This window comes from Kogia breviceps, chromosome 5, assembly GCF_026419965.1.
Source record: "Kogia breviceps isolate mKogBre1 chromosome 5, mKogBre1 haplotype 1, whole genome shotgun sequence".
NCBI lineage: Eukaryota > Metazoa > Chordata > Mammalia > Artiodactyla > Physeteridae > Kogia > Kogia breviceps.
Window position 1 is genome coordinate 142071389 of NC_081314.1, and position 19928 is coordinate 142091316.

The 19928-nt window shown below is 37.8% G+C and overlaps 1 protein-coding gene across 14 annotated transcripts in view; it reads left to right on the top strand.

Moving 5' to 3' along the window:
- Nucleotides 1–19928, top strand: part of DYRK1A (dual specificity tyrosine phosphorylation regulated kinase 1A) — a 145851-nt gene that overhangs the window by 109500 nt on the left and 16423 nt on the right. For 10 of the 14 annotated variants that reach the window (XM_067035076.1, XM_067035072.1, XM_067035071.1 and 7 more), the window contains 6 exons: nucleotides 461–580; nucleotides 3291–3479; nucleotides 6887–7034; nucleotides 11571–11857; nucleotides 14691–14837; nucleotides 16681–16821. In XM_067035076.1, coding sequence (XP_066891177.1) covers nucleotides 461–580; nucleotides 3291–3479; nucleotides 6887–7034; nucleotides 11571–11857; nucleotides 14691–14837; nucleotides 16681–16821 — 1032 coding nt within the window. The remainder of the gene's footprint in view (nucleotides 1–460; nucleotides 581–3290; nucleotides 3480–6886; nucleotides 7035–11570; nucleotides 11858–14690; nucleotides 14838–16680; nucleotides 16822–19928) is intronic. The other 4 variants (XM_067035080.1, XM_067035077.1, XM_067035075.1 and 1 more) reach the window with 1 other exon arrangement.

The window sequence follows — 19928 nt, forward strand, 5'->3', positions numbered from 1 at the left end:
TGAGCAGCTCGCTTCGTGGTGCCGACTGGGTCTTAAACTCCCGGATGAGGAAGCTGAAAGGTGGCTTAGTCTTCATCTGCCTGTGTGAACCAGGTCAGGCTTTAGGAATAACTCAGAAGACATTTTTCCGTAGGCTAATTGTATGGTGGAGAAGCCCTCTTGGGCGGCACCATGCATGTCTCCTGGACCAGGGGTATATCTGTAATCCTCTTGTTGAATTTGGGGAACAGAATTGAAGGCTTGGTAACGGGGCATATTATCTTCTAATTTCGTTCATTCGTTGCAGTGGTTGTCTTCAGTGGATTCCGGATGAAAGAGATGACCGAGACAGGATGTATACTATTCTAACGTAGATGTCTTTTTTTTCTTTCTTTTTAAAATACGTATACACAGGTTACAGAAGAGGGAATTCATACCAGTACAGTAGAGTTAAAGTGCTAGTCTTTTCTGTCTATTTAAGGTGATGCCTGATATTGTCATGTTACAGAGGCGGATGCCCCAAACCTTCCGAGATCCAGCTACTGCTCCCCTGAGAAAACTTTCTGTTGACTTGATCAAAACATATAAGCATATTAATGAGGTAAGACTATGGATTTGTTTTAACAGCATCTATTTTGCAACAGAGCAGGGAAAAAAAGTCATTTTGTAGCATATTTAGACATACTAAAATTATTTTTAACTCCCAAGGATTGTCATATTGATGATTATCATGAAGACTGGTAAGTTAGTGATTTATAGATAATAAAATTATAATTGTGTAAAACAAATAAGATATATTAACAAGGACTGCAAAAAGTTAAAGATAATTGTGGATAACTTCCCCTCTTTTTAAAGTTATATTTAATATATGCTGAGTTGTCATTTCTATAATAATCTCGTCTCCAAAACTTCAGGGGAAAGGAAGGTAATAATGATAACATAAAAGTATGAAAATGTTACAGAATTTTGCTTAAATTTTTACATATCTGTTTCTACTTTTACCATGGATGTCAGGAAGCTCTGAGATGTATTTAATGCCCAGTTAACAGGCATTTGGTCTAGTCTATCTGATCTATCTATATTTATGTGGTTTAAAGTTTTCGTTTTAAATTAATGTGTGTTCTCTTATCTGTATGTTTTTCATTGTGAGATATCTGAAAGCCTTTTTGGTGGAAGTAAGTAGGATAAAAAACACGGACAGCCCTTTGATTTACTCACCTTTCAACTTGACTCTTTGCTTTCAAAAATTATTTTTCTGGTGTCTTAGACCTTTGGCTTGGTTGTTACTTGCTTCTAACCCCAACTCTAGCTCTGTAATGAATTATTAAATGAGCGTTTTTGGAGAAGGGTGGACATGGCTGTGCTTTCTTTCCTCTTCCAATGGGGCCCTACATCCTTTCACATTAAAGACTTATCTTCTACCAGCTTCAGAGCCATTTAACTAAAAAGATGTTCTTATGTGTGTATAAATTTTATAGCAGTTTGATGCTGTTTAATGCCAGTATTATATTATTGTGGCAATGTGGCAGGATAAAATTGAAGTGAACTCATTGAGGAACATTTCTAGATTGGATTTTGTATACAATTTATATGTTATAAAAGATGTACCAAACTTAATGTCAGTTTGTTAATATCTGATAAATCGTTAAACTGTTAACAGTAGCTTTGTTAAAGCTTGTTTTTAACTGTTTTGCCACCTTGTAAACTAGCTTTTCTGATGTTGCTCTGTGCAATGTAATTTATAATTTCCTCAAAGTTAGTTACCAATTACCTGGACCATTGCCTAGTCCACCTATTATTTTTTACTAGTCTTAGAAACTATTTTATAAGAAAAACAGATACAAGGAAAATAACTCAATCTGTGACCAACCACAAGGTTTATGGCCTTTAGTGTGGGGGGAGGGGACATGGCTGTTTTTCATTAATATGTTATTACAGGCTTAAGAACTAGGCATGTCTCAGAGGCCCTTTTTATATTAGCAAAACATCAGTTCATATATTATACATTTAAACTTTCATTTTTAAAATCTTTTGCTTTAGGATCAAATATAAAATGGGGATTGAGTAGAAAGGGGGCATGAGGGAACTCGAATATAAGGAGGATGAAAATGTTCTTTATTTCGTTTGGCATATGTTGATTACATCAGCATATACATTTTCCCCAAAGTCCTTCATATTATACACTTTTTGGGGGAATTTTTGAATTTTATTTATTTTTTTATACAGCAGGTTCTTATTAGTCATGCATTTTATACACACCAGTGTCTACATGTCAATCCCAATCGCCCAATTCATCACACCACCACCACCACCCCCGCCACTTTCCCCCCTTGGTGTCCATACGTTCTCTACATCTGTGTCTCAGTTTCTGCCCTGCAAACTGGTTCACTTGTACCATTTTTCTAGGTTCCACATACATGCGTTAATATACAGTATTTGTTTTTCTCTTTCTGACTTACCTCACTCTGCGTGACAGTCTCTAGGTCCATCCACATCCCTACAGATGACCCAATTTTGTTCCTTTTTATGGCTGAGTAATATTCCATTGTATATGTGTACCACATCTTCTTTATCCATTCGTCTGTCGATGGGCATTTAGGTTGCTTCCATGACCTGGCTATTGTAAATAGTGCTGCAATGAACATTGGGGTGCATGTGTCTTTTTGAATTATGGTTTTCTCAGGGTATATGCCCGGTAGTGGGATTGCTGGGTCATATGGTAATTCTATTTTTAGTTTTTTAAGGAACCTCCATACTGTCCTCCATAGTGGCTGTATCAATGTACATTCCCACCAACAGTGCAAGAGGGTTCCCTTTTCTACACACCCGCTCCAGCATTTGCTGTTTGTAGATTTTCTGATGATGGCCATTTTGATGATGGTGGGAGGTGATACCTCATTGTGGTTTTGATTTGCATTTCTCTAAGATCTATACCATCTCACTGTATATAAATTATACCTTAGTTTAGAAAATAAATATGAATCAGGTCCTGTTACTCTTCTTGAATGGGAGACTTTGGCATGGTCACTTAACATCTCCTATTTAAAAAAATGTATAAACAGTATAATTCTAAAGTGAATTTTACTGTAGATATTTTTCATTTGTTATATATCAGTGTTATTCTGTAACTCCAATAGCAACTATAGAAAATTCTTTATTTCGTTTTTGTGCGTGTTATAAAGAATAAAAATTCATCAGTTTCCTGCTGATAGCAGGTGTGTCTTGTATGTACTCGGTATATGGTGCCCTCACTGCTCCCTGTCCCCAGTGATTTTTAATTGCACAGCTAACACTGTATTTTCTCATTTCAGGTTTACTATGCAAAAAAGAAGCGAAGACACCAGCAGGGCCAGGGAGACGATTCTAGTCATAAGAAGGAGCGGAAGGTTTACAATGATGGTTATGATGATGATAACTATGATTATATTGTAAAAAACGGAGAAAAGTGGATGGATCGTTACGAAATTGACTCCTTGATAGGCAAAGGTTCCTTTGGACAGGTAATTTAATGGAAGATGCTGAATTTCATAAATTAGAAAGAACTTCTTAGTGAATCATGTTACTATATCCTTTTCTCAGTAGTATACTTTTAATGTTTGTAAATAGATCTACTAAACAATGGATATGTAAGTATTTGGATTATTATAGTTTTCTCTAAAGGTAAGAAAACTGCATCAGCTATAAAAACTCCATTAGACTTAAAAGAAAATCTTTCTATAGCTATCAAGTAGTTATTTTACTAAGTGGTTGATTTTAATCACTGATAGACAGTATTGCCTCTTTCATATGGGGTTTTTAGTCTCTGGATGGTTCTTCGTTATGTATGACAGAGATAATTACCTTCCTGTCTGACACTCCTCCTCAAAGAGAAAAAGAATTACCATTTTCAGCTGGCACAGCAGGTGTCCTCTCGCTTCTTTGGAGACTCGGGACACCAGGGGCTGTGCCCTAAGTTTGTCCTCAGCTCCTCTTCTGCCTCCATCAGGCCTCTTAAGTGGGCAGAGGGTCTCCAGGGTCTCCTCTTAAGTCCTCAGGGCATCAGCGTTGCTAATATTGTGATTGGCATTGTTCCGATGGGTGGGATCGTTCAGGCCGCTTCTACCTGGAATAGTGAGGGAGGAACTCCGGTGGACCTGGCTTTTCTCTTTGTTCCTATAGCCTCTTCTCTCCACCCACAGCTCTCTTCTCCTCACTCGCCCACCCTATCCCAGTACAAAGCACAAGCCCTAACTACATCAGCCTCTTACATCAGCTGTGTCCAGACTAAGAGCTGTCAGACCTTCCTCCTTGCACTTTTAAAAAGCTTTTCTCTGGCTGTGGATTCCCCCAGCTGTTCCCACATGTAAATCTCCCTCTCTTATCTCATCAAGTCACAGAGCCTTTCTGTTTGAGGTATGATTTACTGTTAATCCCAGCCTCCTTGGCCCTCATAGCTTTTGTTCAGTGAGTCAGTTACTATAATAACTTCTAATCCAAATACTTCTTTTGACTTGGACAATATTTTGGATTTTGGAGGTGGTTTTTGGTTTTTCTAAAACTATGGAACCTGCATACACTCTTACTTACCTGTTCCTGCCCTAAGAGAAAGCAAAGTATGCCTCTTTTCAACCTGTGAGGAAAAATTCATCATGTGTCAGTCTAATCACGCTTAGGACAGAAAGTATACTACAGGCCATTAGCAGCTACAGCTCTAGACCCAGACAGATCAAGCTATTTAACCTATAGGGAAGTATGAACAAGCTTCTTAGAAGACCCCTAACTCTGGTGTGGCTCTACCAGGCCCTGGTGTCCCATGTATAATATGTCTGCCCCTGTCCATGATTTCACAGAACTTTTGTAATTATACGTAATTCAGGGCCTTTCCCCTTGATTTGTAACCTCTTTTTCTCCTGAGTCTCAGGGGATTCTCAGTGTGTGGGGAGTCCCTCTTTAAGAAAGTATTACTTTTTGTCAGAAGGGGCTTCTGCTTCTCTTTCAGAGCTTTTTAAGGAAAGGCAGTTCTGAGGCCTACCTCTTAAGTAAGGCTGTGAACACCCTGCATAGAGTGATTGTCATCTCCACCTTCAAAATTACACCAGCGTTTGGGCAGTTGCTCTCAACAGGACACTTTTCAAACTTCTGTGATGTCCACCATGAAAGCTGTGGCTATAGGGCCTGTTCTCTAAACTTAGTTTTCCTTAAATACTCAGTCTTTGAGCTCACTGTGATCTTTCCCCCTCCCCTTTAATTTTCTCGTACTCTGATTCCTAAGAGCAAGTCAGCATAGTAAACCTGTGAAAACATAGGCCTGTTTGACATCAGAATCCATTTTACCAGATCAGACTGACTGATGCCTTTCTCCTAGGCTTATGTGTGTTCAGGATCAGGACCTGTCACTCACCAAATAAAGTCTTCCTTACCGACTCGGTCAGACTTCCTCTAAATTCTCTGCCAGATCCTGGTCAAAGAAGCGGCTCCTTCATTTCTTAAGCCAGTCGTCATCAATCCTGATTGCACTTTGAAATTTTCCAGGGAGCTTTGGGGATTGGGGGTGGGGTGGGGAGGGGAGGATGGATACTTAGGCTCCAACCAATTAAATCAGAATCTCTGTGACTGGATTCTGGGCATTGGTATTTTTGAAAACACCCTACTGAATGTGTGATATTCAGGGTTGCAAATCATTGCTTTAGCATTGAGCAAGTTAACTATTTGCTAAGTCAGTAAATAGTTGAGACCATGTTAGTGGCCTTTGTCCTGGAGACCATTAGGATCTGGGCACTGAACTGCAACTCTTGGTACAGTCAATACGGTCAGTGAAACAGAAGAGTATCAGAAGCACTTGGTCAGATGCTTACATGGGTCGCCTCTGATTCAAAAGACAATAGTATTTTCTTAGAATTGGGTGAAACCAGAGATACTGCACTTCTCATTCCAAGTTTGATTTCAGCTGAACGATTTATGATCTATTATTTGACAATAACCTTGACTGATGTGATCTTGGACCATGCGTTCCATTCTCTTCCTCTAATCCAGTGGTACTCAGCCAACAGTTGGAATCATTTGGAGTTCTACCTGCATCTCTGTACTTTCTGAATAAGCTAGAAAATGTATCTAAAACTATTACCTATTCAGACTATATGTAATATTATAAATATAATAATACTTAATCACTTATAGCAGTTTCTGATTTGTAGAGATATAGTTTTATCTGTGTATTTCCTAATTTTTGTATAAGTTGAATAGCGTGAAACTTGTTTTCAATGAGTACAGTTTTCACTGAGAGGTGCGCATGGCGATTTGCATATGAATGTTTCAGTTTCCTTCTCATTTTAAAACTCAAAATCTCCTAATTATGGCATTTTAAACTTTTTTCCTGGTTACTTGTTTTTGATATTTTTTTAATTGAATAAGTGTAAACTAATTCTTCTGGTATATGCCTAAGTTTTTATCTATGAAAATCTAAGTTAAATTTAGAAAGTTATCTACATTTTTCAGATGGCTTACAGCCTTTTAAGTATCTCACACATACGCTTGGGATTTCAACCAGATTTTTCTCTTATTAAAAGAGTAGTTAGGAGAATTGTTTTGTAATGTTATTTAGTAAGAAAGGTAAAAAACCCCAAAGCACTTGTCAAGATTCATAATTTATTTCTGAAGGAGGAAAGTAGTTAATCTGATTTTAAGAAAGTTGTCTATTTTGTGGATGTTTAGAAATACTGTAAGGATGCAGAAGAAATCCATTTAAAAAATGACTTAAAGTGACAATAAAGTAGTAAATAGATGCTATTGAATGGAAACGAATAGGATCTCTTTTAATTAGGAAGGTCAGAAAAAGGAATTAGATAAATGTACAATTAAGGTGAACTGTAAAGTGTTGTTAAATTGTTCATTAATTAAATAGGTATCGTTTATCTTTTTTCTCTTTTAGGTTGTAAAGGCATATGATCGTGTGGAGCAAGAATGGGTTGCCATTAAAATAATAAAGAACAAGAAGGCTTTTCTGAATCAAGCCCAGATAGAAGTGCGACTTCTTGAGCTCATGAACAAACATGACACTGAAATGAAATACTACATAGGTAAACAAACAAACAGGCAAAGAAAGCAGTGTGCCCTAACCCAGACCACAAATTTGAGTTAATTGTTATTTTTCTATGAATATATGTTGATTTTATCTTAAAGTGATTGGGTAAAAATTCATTTATTTCTTTTGGAGGGCATAGATTTATATACGTTACTTGATCAGGCAGTAATATTTTAAATCTTTGGGAATGTGCATTCTGGGTGGTATATAGTATAAAAACAAATGAGAATAGTGTCTTTGTTTTTTTTGTTTTTTTGTTTTTGTTTTTTTGTTTTGAAACTTATAAGCGTCAATTTGTTTGCTTTTCTGGTGCATCTTTATCTGGAGAGTCCACTTTGTATTAACTTTAACCATTTCTAATATAGCGCAGAAATTAGAAGTGAGCTAATATGTTAATGGTTACAGAACCATTTTTGGAATGTCTGAGCCAAGATCTCAGGTTCTTCCTCAAGAAATAATAGCCAACATTTCTTGAACTCCTACCACATTCCTTGTGCTTTTCTTCCATCATCTGTAATCATAGCAGTCCTGAAAGGAAGGTGGTAAATCCTTATATTACAGGTAGTTTGTACAAAGAGTAACGTACCCAAGGTCACAGGGCTCTTGGAGCTATGGTCTGAACCTACCTCTGCCTAACTCCAGAGCTTGTGTTTATTTCATTGTCCTATGGTGTTTCTTCTGAATACAAAAAGAGGAGACAGAAGAATTATGAAAATATTTAAGTCTAGGGCCAGTTGATACATGGATAAAACATCTTCTGATTATACATTCTTTAATACTTTTTTTTTTTTTTTTTTTGGCGGTACACGGGCGTCTCACTGTTGTGGCCTCTCACGCTGTGGAGCACAGTCTCCGGACGCGCAGGCTCAGCGGCCACGGCTCACGGGCCCAGCCGCAGGATCCTCCCAAACCGGGGCACGAACCCGCGTCCCCTGCATCGGCAGGCGGACTCTCAACCACTGCGCCACCAGGGAAGCCCTTTAATACTATTCTTAATCAAATCTAAGACACCATAATTTTATGTGCCACCAAGAAACAAATTGCTGCCAACTGTAAAAACAAGATAATGTCAATTTTAAGATAGAGACCTTAGGATCAATTAATTACAGACTTTTTTATAGGCATGTATTAGCAACTCACATTCAGAAATGCTAACTTTACCTGAAAAACATATGAGGTTAAGTTTTATTAGCAAACTCCTTTTTAAGAAATGAGGGGAGGGCTTCCCTGATGGCACAGTGGTTGAGAATCTGCCTGCCAATGCAGGGGACCCGAGTTCGAGGTCACAGCTACTGAGCCCGCATGCTGCAATTGCTGAAGCACGTGCGCCTAGGGCCCATGCTCCGCAGCGAGAGAAGCCACAGTAATGAGAAGCCCGTGCATTGCAACAAAGGGTGGCCTCTACTCTCCACAACTAGAGAAAAATCCTGCGCGCAGCAACGAAGACCCAACAGCCAAAAATAAATAAATTTATTTTTTAAAAAAAGAAATGAGGGGAGGGCCTTATGGTTCTTTAGTCCCCCCAAAATAACAGAAACAAAGAATTTCATGTTTAAAGGTGTAAGGTTGGGCTTCCCTGGTGGCACGGTGGTCGAGAGTCCGCCTGCCGATGCAGGGGACGCGGGTTCGTGTCCCGGTCCGGGAAGATCCCACGTGCCGCGGAGCGGCTGGGCCCGTGAGCCGTGGCCGCTGAGCCTGCGCGTCCGGAGCCTGTGCTCCGCAACGGGAGAGGCCACAGCGGTGAGAGGCCTGCGTACCTCAAAAGAAAAAAAAGGTGTAAGGTTCACATATTCAGATTAGATTTCATTTATGAAACACCCTTCATTCCTCATTGTTGTAATAAAATGAGCTTATACTATTAATTTTTCTTCCTTAGTGCCTTCTCTGTAGATATCTGATATAACCCACAGTAATAACATTTGTATTTCAAGTCTTTTCACGCTTACTGCATGTTTGCTGTTCACTTTCAGTTAAAACTTAGTGTCAGGTGAGCACATTTCCATTCAAGGGGCTTAGGAGGCCAAGAAGGACATTCTGAGGATGCTTGACTTACAATCTCTAAACATACCTCCCTTTTTCTTCTTTCTCACTGTTGTGTGTTTTATTTTGAATTTTTGCTTAAGTCGTAGAGAAAATGTTGATAGCATTACTACAACAATTTATTTCTGCCTTGTTGAAAGAAAACATGAAATGTTAGCTACTTGGTTATGTTATAATAATGGCTGTTATTTTTGTTTTTAATAAACTGACTTTAATGATCATTAATTGCATCAGTTACTACAGATATTCTTTTGGATGAGTTTTTTTTTTTTAAGGTTCTTATTTAGGAAGAAGGTGAATTCATGCACAGTGTCTTAAGAAACTGAGTTTCTATATTGGAAACCAAGCAAAAAGAACTTTAGATGTAGACACAGCCATGGCAGCAGAGTTGATACGTTAAATTTCAGGTGTCTGGAAGTTGTATTGCTCTTTCATAACGTAAATAACTTAATGTTGAAGTGATTTGATCAATATAATTTAGTCTCATGAGTTGTATAGTGTTTAAGTCTTTGAACTTCTAAAAACTCTTACTTTTTTACCACATAGCATAATTTCTTATCTGGATTATTTGGTACCTGCCATGGTCTAGTTAAAAGAATATTCAGTTTAAGTGTAGAACAAAGTCTTGCCAACTGTTCGTTCTCCCCAAAGTTCAGTTTAAAAAAACTGAACATATATACTTGTGTTTGAGCTTTCTTTGAGAATGTGTTTCGTGCTCAGCACATTATAGATACTTAGTAAATGGATGATGAATGAGTGGAATTGAGTGGATTGATCTTCCATTGGAAAAACATTCTAATCACAGTTTCTTAGAGGGATTGTCATAATCACGTTTGAATTCTGACATCCGTTACCTTTTGCATTCCTTTTGCGGCTGCTGCTTAACCAGGTCAAAACTCTTGTTTGGACCATGTCTCTGGGGTGTCTTATGTCCCATGGAGCTGTGTTCTTAATTTTAAACCTGTGAACTCAGTGATTAAGAGCAGGTGTTATACATTCTTATGTAACTGTTGGTGAGAGTTGAGTTGTACTGTGAACTCCTATAGAGCCATGTAGCAGTTGTATTGTGTTATTTATCCTAATTTTAGATCACGTGTATCAGGAATGATCTAAAAGCAATATTGACAGGCACTGCTTCCAGGGAGACAGTTCAGGGCTACTACCAGGACAACACAATGTATCCCCTTTCTCAGGGACCAGACATTGAATACTGTCCAAGTTATTCCAGATAAATCTGTAGAGAAACCTCTGTTTTAAATGATACTAAAAGACCAAAATGAAGGTAGCCTTGACACATGGTGGTTTTGTGTCATTCCAGTTGAGTTACAGGTGCTCAGTTTGGTGTGTAAGAATTTTTATACTGAAGGGCAGTTCTTTACTTTATTGAAGGACTTCATCGGATGTGAAGTCAGTGTTAATACTTTACAGCACAACTTTTCGAAGCAGTGTGTCGACTGTTAAGCCTTTTTAGAGCATCAGTAGTGATACTAAGTAAAGTATTCTATGAGTCTTTCCGCATTCATAAGCCTACTCATAATTTCTTGTGATTGAGCTTTATTTTGAAGTTTTCCCAAACCTTCGGTCTTGGACAGGATGTCCCATGTACCAGTTCGATGAACATAATCAAATTCCTTGATTATGAACTCTAGTACCTTACAATGTGATTTTCTAGCCTTTGCTATATTTGCCCAAAAGAAAAAACAATCTGTCTTCCTTTGACAATTGTTTCAGAAAATTACTAGTGAAATCTAAGGCTCAGCAAAGCAGATTGTGTATATTTATCAAAGCCTTCCCAGAGAGGGCTGCCAAGTACGGCATCGTCACAAGCTGGACATCCCAGTGGGTGGAGCTTAGATGAAGTTATGAGGTAGGGCTTTCAGGGAGAGCAACGTGTTTTCTCTTACAAGTGACGATAAAATTATCAAAGTATTCTCAGTACTCTTTGTCAGTTTGCTACTTGCATTTTCATACCTGACTTAATTTCTTTTTAAGCAAGGCATTTTGGTGGTACGTCTTGCATTATATTGCATATTGGCAGGCACTATATACTAATATATTAATTCAGCAGATGAACAATTTAGATATTCTTTTTTTTTTTTTTTTTTTTTTTTTTTTGCGGTTCGCTGTCCTCTCACTGTTGTGGCCTCTCCCGTTGCGGAGCACAGGCTCCGGACGCGCAGGCTCAGCGGCCACGGCTCACGGGCCCAGCTGCTCCGCGGCACGTGGGATCCTCCCGGGCTGGGGCACGAACCTGTGTCCCCTACATCGGCAGGCGGACTCTCAACCGCTGCGCCACCAGGGAAGCCCCTTAGATATTCTTAACTGATTAAAGAATGTGCTGTTTAGTGCAGAATGCTGATCTCCAGATTTTAACTTGATTTTCACTCTGCATTTGACATTGTCATGTTATAGATTGTTGGGCAGTTCATATGCATGTTATTCTCATTTTATTGGTATGTATAATTTAAAATGAAACTTTTTTCTCTTTCAGTGCATTTAAAACGCCACTTTATGTTTCGAAACCACCTCTGTTTAGTTTTTGAAATGCTGTCCTACAACCTCTATGACTTGTTGAGGAACACCAATTTTCGAGGTGTCTCTTTGAACCTAACACGAAAGTTTGCACAGCAAATGTGCACTGCACTGCTTTTCCTTGCGACTCCAGAACTTAGTATCATTCACTGTGACCTAAAACCTGAGAATATCCTTCTTTGTAACCCCAAACGCAGTGCAATCAAGATTGTTGACTTTGGCAGTTCTTGTCAGTTGGGGCAGAGGGTAAGTATATTTCAGGACTTGTGAATTAAAATTAGAATTAGGTTAAAACAGTGTAAGTAGATACTTGAAATGTTATTAATCTGTATATGATTTGGAGGTAATTACAGGATGGTTATCTTTAAAATGCAGCACTTGAATCACCTTGTGTTGATACCTGTTTTGGAAAATATCTTTTAAAGTGCAGATAGTAAACTTTGAATTAGAAGGTATTCGTTTTTCAAAGTTTATCATAAGAAATTATGTGTATGCTAAAAGTCTAAGAGAAAAGAGGGGATGGACATATTAAATATTAGGTGATTTGTTGTAACTGTATTTTCCAAATAGAAGTCCTTAGTATAAATTTGGGGAAATTCCAATAATAGAACATTGACTCCTTGCTGTAAAATATTTCTCTAAATATAGGTCGAGATAAATGTTTTTCCTCAAAAGCTGATGGGTTTAAAAAAAAAAAATGCAGGTAATTTTACATTACACACAGTGATACAGTGTAAATTACTAGGTTGATAGACATACTTTTTTTTTTTTTTTTTTTTTTTTTTTTCGGTATGCGGGCCTCTCACTGCCGCGGCCTCTCCCGTTGCGGAGCGCAGGCTCCGGACGCACAGGCCCAGCGGCCACGGCCCACGGGCCCAGCCGCTCCGCGGCATGTGGGATCCTCCCGGACCAGGGCACGAACCCGCGTCCCCTGCATCGGCAGGCGGACTCCCAACCACTGCGCCACCAGGGAAGCCCCGACATACTTGTTTTGATAAATAAGTTTAAATCTTTTCTTTGTTTTATAAATTATGATACCGAACTAGTTTTCTTTAGAGTGCTAAAAACAGACATGTCCATAGCAATAAATAGATTTAGGTTTAGCTTATTTTAGGAAAGCAAATTTTTCCTACGGATCTTTCTAGCGTTATGAAAGCTACTCTAACAGTGTTTTGCATATAAAATAGAAGTTATAGGATGTTCTCTTCTTGAAACCAACTAGGGTCACTATTTGATAATACTTTATTCATTTAAAAATGTTGTTCCTATTTACTTGTAAGTATTGAAACTGCATTTCTTACCAAAAAAAAAAGGTAAAATCATTAACTAACATGGAGATATTCCTATTTCATATTGGCTTTTCATTTCTTGTTTTTCCAAATTAGTGAAATTTCCTATCCAACTTTATTCCAGCTTTTAAATACAGTAGGTTAATTTAATCATGAAGGTTTATGGTCAGTTAACAAGATTGTCTTTTTGTTATTTTCTGCAAATTATCTTATGGTAGCAATGCTACATTGAAATAATTTTTGAAAATGGAAGGAATAGGAAGCAAAGTTTGCAGTTTCGGATGCCTCTGAAAATCAAAAGATGCTCGTAGTTGTTAATGGGCTAAAGTATATTGTAAATGGAGAATATGTGCTCATCTCGAGAGTCATCTGAATAGATTTTAGACTTGTAAATTTTTTTCCTATTTAAACCAAATCATATATGCCGCCCTGATATCAAGCACTACTGTCTCTCTCCAGCCAAAGTGAAACAGCTGTACCTTTAGCTCAGTGAATTTTTAACTATGTGAGTGTATCAGAATTCCATGGCAAGTCACTTCCAAAACAGACATGCAGTGGCCCTATTCTAGGTCTGCTGGCTCAGTGTTAGAAGGTGGCAGGGCAAGTATGTTTCAGAAAAAGTTTCTCAGGTGATCCTGGCTCATAGGCTTGTAGATAACCCAACTACTGCTTTAAGCAGCTGGATAGGTAGATGACAAACTTCCTTTCCTAAGCTGGGAAATAAGTCTCAGTAGTAGGGAGTCTTTGGGGCTTCACGATGCCATTGGCTTATAAAAACTTGGAAATGTAATACCTCTTCCTGGTCCCTTTCGGTTAGACTGTCTTCACTCTGAGCAGGCCTTAATGTTGGGCCGACCTGCTTGTGGAGGCATGGGATGGTTCTCAGATTTGACTGGGGTTGTGGAGGTCACAGAAGCTTTTGTGAGAAGCGGCTCCATGCTGCTGGCTGCCTTGTTTGAGTGTTAAGTTAGGAAGTTTGGGTAGGAGGATTTTGTTTGTTTCTCTCCCTTTTTTAAGTAAAACTATCTTTGCTTTTGTAGTATTTCTAGATATAAATTTTAAATGGCCAGGTGAAGATGAATTGGTCTCTGAAGATATCTCAGATTACTTCATCGAAAATAATCCATTTCAACATTTCTTTTTCTAAGAAGTCTTAGAATGAGATGGAGGGGGACAGGGTAGAGAAGTGATTAGTCAGAAACGACTCCCAATTGAATCTTTACGTGGCAGTGTTTCTAGATTTATCTGTGAGACTAGTACAGTACAGATGTCTGAAATTTCAGTTACATTGTACTGAGTTTGAGTCTTTCTTAATGCTTTGAATTAACCTGAAAAAAGTCTTTCAGGTTAATTTAGATACAATTTAGCTGTTAAATTAATGGTAAACCAAGTACCAGCCATAGCAGGAAAGAATAATTAATAGGGAGATAAATTGTTCTCAATAATATTTTCTTCTAATAGACATAATTGTTTAAGATATATCTTGATTACTGGTTAGGATTGAAGTAAATGAAAGGGCTTGAATTATATATATGTATTTTATATATATGTATTTTATATATATATATATATATATATATATATTGCCTTTCACAGTCAGATTTACCACTCCCTTGAAATGTTTAGTTCTTTAAATAGTATTCATAGTCTAATGTTGAAATCAGTAAATGGAACTTTAATAACCCAGTTATTTTTTGTTGTTAATATTAGACTTGTGTTCTTAATTCATTGTTGACCACAGTTAAACAAAACTTATTTTGGACTTAATACTATTTTGAAATATATTTCAGATATACCAATATATTCAGAGTCGCTTTTATCGGTCTCCAGAGGTGCTACTGGGAATGCCTTATGACCTTGCTATCGACATGTGGTCCCTTGGGTGTATTTTGGTTGAAATGCACACTGGAGAACCTCTGTTCAGTGGAGCCAATGAGGTATATGATGGATCGCTTTAAAAATTGTTCTTGTTTTCAATCTCTGACAGTGTAATCTGAAAGTTATTTTTAGGAAAAGATGTCTATTTACCAACTTTAATCATTCAAGTGTTAGGTCAGTTTTGAACTTATTTTATCCATTTTTAATTTTTTTTCAATTATGTAACGGTGTGTTTAGAATTATGAGATGGGAAGCAAGATCTTTCAATCTGCCAGTGGAGGAGAACAATAAATTAGATTAGAAAATGTTAAGTATTTTGGTATAAATTTTACAGATTTTAAGTATAAGAACAGAAAAAGATGATAATGAAGAAAGGAGGACCACCCTAAAAACAGTGTAAACGTCACTGTAAATTTTGAGAGTATGATTTGAAATTAAAGTAAATGATGACTAGTAGGGTTGATGAATATTTGATCTGAATAATTCAGGGTAAATTAGGACTATAGAATTTTAGAGCGAGTCCACAGGTGTTCATTCTGTGTTCTTAGAAGATTTTTGAAGGTCAGAGTCAGTGCCTGGGAGGAAGGAGGGAGGGCAAGAGAGAGGGAGGCCAAGTTCCCTGACAGTCAGAGGAATGGCCTTTCATTGGTTTTAAAACTATTTGCTTGTGGGATCCTGTTGTGAGTTGTTTTTTAAAGAAAAGTTAACCATTGCAGATCGTGATCAGTGCAGACATTTATACGTGAGAAAAGAAAGACTAATGAAATTTCATGACTTGAACCGGGTTATGCAACTGTCGATAAATAGTGTCAGAAACGTGTCCCTTCCTCCTTCCTTTTAATTCACTTCAGTCTAGCCAGTGAGCTGCTCTTTGGCAGAGCTGCCATAAGTGTGTCTTTGGTTTTCTTTTAATAATAAATAATATAAAGGAAATAGTACCTTTTTCATGGGCTTAAACAATATTAGGAGCATCTGAAACGTCAGTGGCTTCCATCTCACTCATGGTGAAAGCCAGAGTCCTTTCGAGTAGCTTGAAAATCCCTTAATCCTTGTGTGTCCTGCTGTCTCTCCCCCTCTCCCTGCTGTCCTGTGTGCCCGCCGTCTCTCGGCCCAGCACACACAGCTCGCTCTCAGGCCCCTACGAACCACAGGCCTGCACCCGGGCCCTTGCGTTCATTCTTTCCTCTGCGCCTGGAGTGCTCTCGCTCCTGCCCTCGTGGCCTCCGTGCTTTTGCTCTCGCGTCACCTTCTCGGGGAAGCCTTTCGTGACGCCCTGTTTCAAGTCGCAGTGCCCTTCTCACTCTCCATCCCCTTTTAATTTTCTCCATGGTTCTTAGTGGTCATCTGACATGTATTTGCTTCTTGGTGATCTCTTCCTCTATAACACAAACTTTTGGGCAGGGATTTTTGTCTGTTTTGCTTATTGCTGTGTTCTAGTGGACATGGTTTCCAGCATATAGTAGACGCTCAGTATTTGAGTGAATTAATCTGCACTTTAAAAAAATACTTTTATTGGGTCCACACTTCAAGCCTTTGGATTTTTTTTTTTTCTGTGTGTGTGATTATTTAACTAAAATTCTCCCCAAACTTAAAAACTCCGTCCAGTCATTTCCTTACTCTCCATTGTATCCATGACCACCTGCCATCCCATGGATGTACGTGTTTGCTTCATTGTGTGCCCTCCCCTCTGTGGAGTGTGGGGCTCAAGGAGGGCAGGGACTTTATCCCTTTTGTTCATATTCTCTGCTTTCTGCCCCGAGGGGTGCCCAACGCACAGGGGATGCTCGATTTATTTATTTCTAATTTATGAATGAATGAATGAATGAATGAATGAATTGGTGAGCACAGATAGGATGCCCTACAGTAGAAATTACAGGTTTTTTGTTTCTATTTTTAATACAGGTAGATCAGATGAATAAAATAGTGGAAGTTCTGGGTATTCCACCTGCTCATATTCTTGACCAAGCACCAAAAGCAAGAAAGTTCTTTGAGAAGTTGCCAGATGGCACTTGGAACTTAAAGAAGACCAAAGATGGAAAACGGGTAAAATAGGGAAATAATTTTTTTGAGCCTTTGTTATTGCTTTTACTGAGCTGTCTTTATATAGCGCATTTTGTATTTTCGAAATCAGTGTTGCTGAAGTCAGTTATTAACAGTAGTTCCATTGATAACTTAGGTATATTTTCTTCATAAGTTGGTTATAGAGTTTGACCTGAACTATCTGTATGGACCAGTCTTTGCTTAGTGCTTTTTAAGGCTTCATTTTGAAACTATATGTCTGCCTTTTGAGGTAGCTGATCAAATCACCATGCCTTGTTTCCACAGTAGAATTAGTAAGTTTGACCTTTGTTTCTCATAGTTTGAATATATAGTGAAGTCACAGTTAACAATACTGCAGCTGTGAACAGTGGAAGTCATAATCGCAGTAAATGGCTCTTTTTTTTAAAGTTCAGATGAGAGAAAAGGATTTTTGACTTAAGCAATTTGTGACAAGACTATGAACTGACTAAATGGTCCTTTGATAGATTTCAGATTCCTAGCTTGGGTAACAGGAGTTTCATATCTCCAAAATCTTTAAAATTTAAGTGAGGTTTTTAACACGTTAGGTACGTTTTAGTAATTTTCTTTTATCTGAGAACTTTTTTCGAGACCTAAACTGTGTCAGTTTAATAGAGTAAATGATAACAGTTTTGCATCTTGATTTACATCTTTGTTTTATATATCTGAAAATAATCATGTTTTGTAATCTAGTTTGTTTCTAGTATAAGATGAAAATGATCTATAAATATGTGATTGTATGTGATACATATACCAGACACCTTGTGGTTTTAGTTTTTGCATTTCCAGCACTTAAGAGATTTTATTTTTGCTACACTTTTTATTTTGCCCTTGCGTTTTAGCGATGCTGCCACCAGGTGTCATTTCCAGTGAACTGAAGATGATGCTTATGTGCTGTAATTCACCTTCAGCTATGGAGTCTTAACTTTTAATATCAAATAGGTTTTTTTTTAAGAATATTAAAAAAATGTGTATATATATATATAGTTGTATCTTTCACAACTGATTTGTAACTTACTGCATTCTGCCTTAGATTCTCTGACGTTCCAGGCATTGTAATATCTGGCAGCTAAATTATGCCTACTCCCCATAAGGAAGGGATGGAAAATACCAAGCAGACATCCTGAATCCTTTTGCCTTTGTCCACACAGTTTTATCAGTCATGGCCCCTTTTCCCATTGAACCAAAACACAGCCTAGGAGTCCTTAGCTTCTGCAGCATTCAAGGTTGCTCCTACCAGTTGATTTTAATTAGCATGGAGGATGCGAAGCCTTCTTTATGTTTTTATCTCTCTGCAATACAGGCTACCACTTCTTTTTCCAGTTTGAAGGTTTTTTTTTCTTCTGCTGCTGCTGTTTTTTTCCTTTTTCTAAATGAAACAAACATTCATCTCATTCCATTTCCCTAATCTCTGCCTTATAAAACCACAGCTAAGTCACAATGAATTTGTAGCCTATCATTTCTCCAAAATTCAGGTATAATTATTTTAAATTGTTTAGGGGGGACATTTCAGAAAAGAGTAGTTAAATCTTTTCCCTTAAAATTGAAAGTGAGTATCTTGACCTACATTTAGTACATATTAATTAACCATAGATTATTTGAGATTTTCTTTAGCTGCAATTAAGCAACTGACTTAAGAAACTTTATTTTCTTTTTCTTTTTTATTTTTTTGTGGTACGCGGGCCTCTCGCTGTTGTGGCCTCTCCCGTTGCGGAGCACAGGCTCCGGACGCGCAGGCTCAGCGGCCATGGCTCACGGGCCCAACCGCTCCGCGGCATGTGGGATCTTTCCGGACTGGGGCACGAACCTGTGTCCCCTGCATCGGCAGGCGGACTCTCAACCACTGTGCCACCAGGGAAGCCCAGAAACTTTATTTTTTAAAGTGTAAAATAATTACTTCTCTTTAAATAGAAGTAAATTTTCAGCAACAAAAAAATCAAATCCATAATCAAATGGTTACATTATAACATGCACTAGGGATTTTAACCATAAGTGTAAACAGGTGTGCATGCACTATCATTGGGCATATTTGTTTGCTTTATTTCCTTGGTGATTTTATTTTTACTTTTAATTTCTCATTTTATGTTTCAAGGGCCCATTTTAGCTTCCTAGTAATGAAATCCATACCTACTATCTATTTTTTTCCTTTGGTGGGGAAGGGGGATGAAGAATTAAGAGTATAAACAATGCTGTTTTGTTGAAGTATAATTTATATACAGTAAAATGAGTATTTTAAGTGTTCTAACTTTTTAACTTTTAAATACAACAGGATATATCCACTACCTAAAACAAGGCATAGAGTACTTCCACCACCTCTTATATCCTTTTCTGTCATCTCACCCTCAGTTTCTGATTTCTGTCATCATAGGTTAGTTTTGACTATTCATAGGAAAAATTCATGTAAATGGGATCTGTATAGTATTTATTACTTTGTTTCTTTCACTTAACAGACATTGTTTTTGGAGATTCATCCATACTGTGCCTCAGAAGTTACTCCATTTTATTGCTTCATAGTATTTCATTGAATGGAAATACTGTATTTATATTTACCTGTCAGTGGATGTTTGGGTTGTTTCCAGTTTAGGACTATTACGAATAAGGCTACTGGGAACATTCTTGTATCAACTTTTGTACACTTAAGTTTTCATTTCTCTGGGTTCACTACTTAGAAGTAGAATTGCCAGACTGTAGGGTGTATGTGTGTTTATCTTCATAAGAAAAGAGCAAACAGTTTCCCACAGTTTGATCATTTTGCATCCCCACAAGGTATGAGAGTTCCAGTTGCATGACATCCTCACCATTTGATGTGGTTGGTCTTTTCGATTTTAGCCATTCTAATTGGTATATAGTGGTTTTCATTTGCATTTCCCCAAGACTGATGATAGTGACCACCTTTTCCTGTGCTCATTAGCCATTCATGTATCTTCTTTTGTGATAGTCTTTCCAGTCTTTTGCCTGTTTGTTATTGGGATGTTTAATTGTTGAGCTGTAGGAGTTCTTTTTTTTTTTTAACATGTAATGGATATAAGTCCTTTGTCACATATATGTCAGTATTTATTCTCAGACTGCGGCTCGCCTGTTTCTTTCCTTAG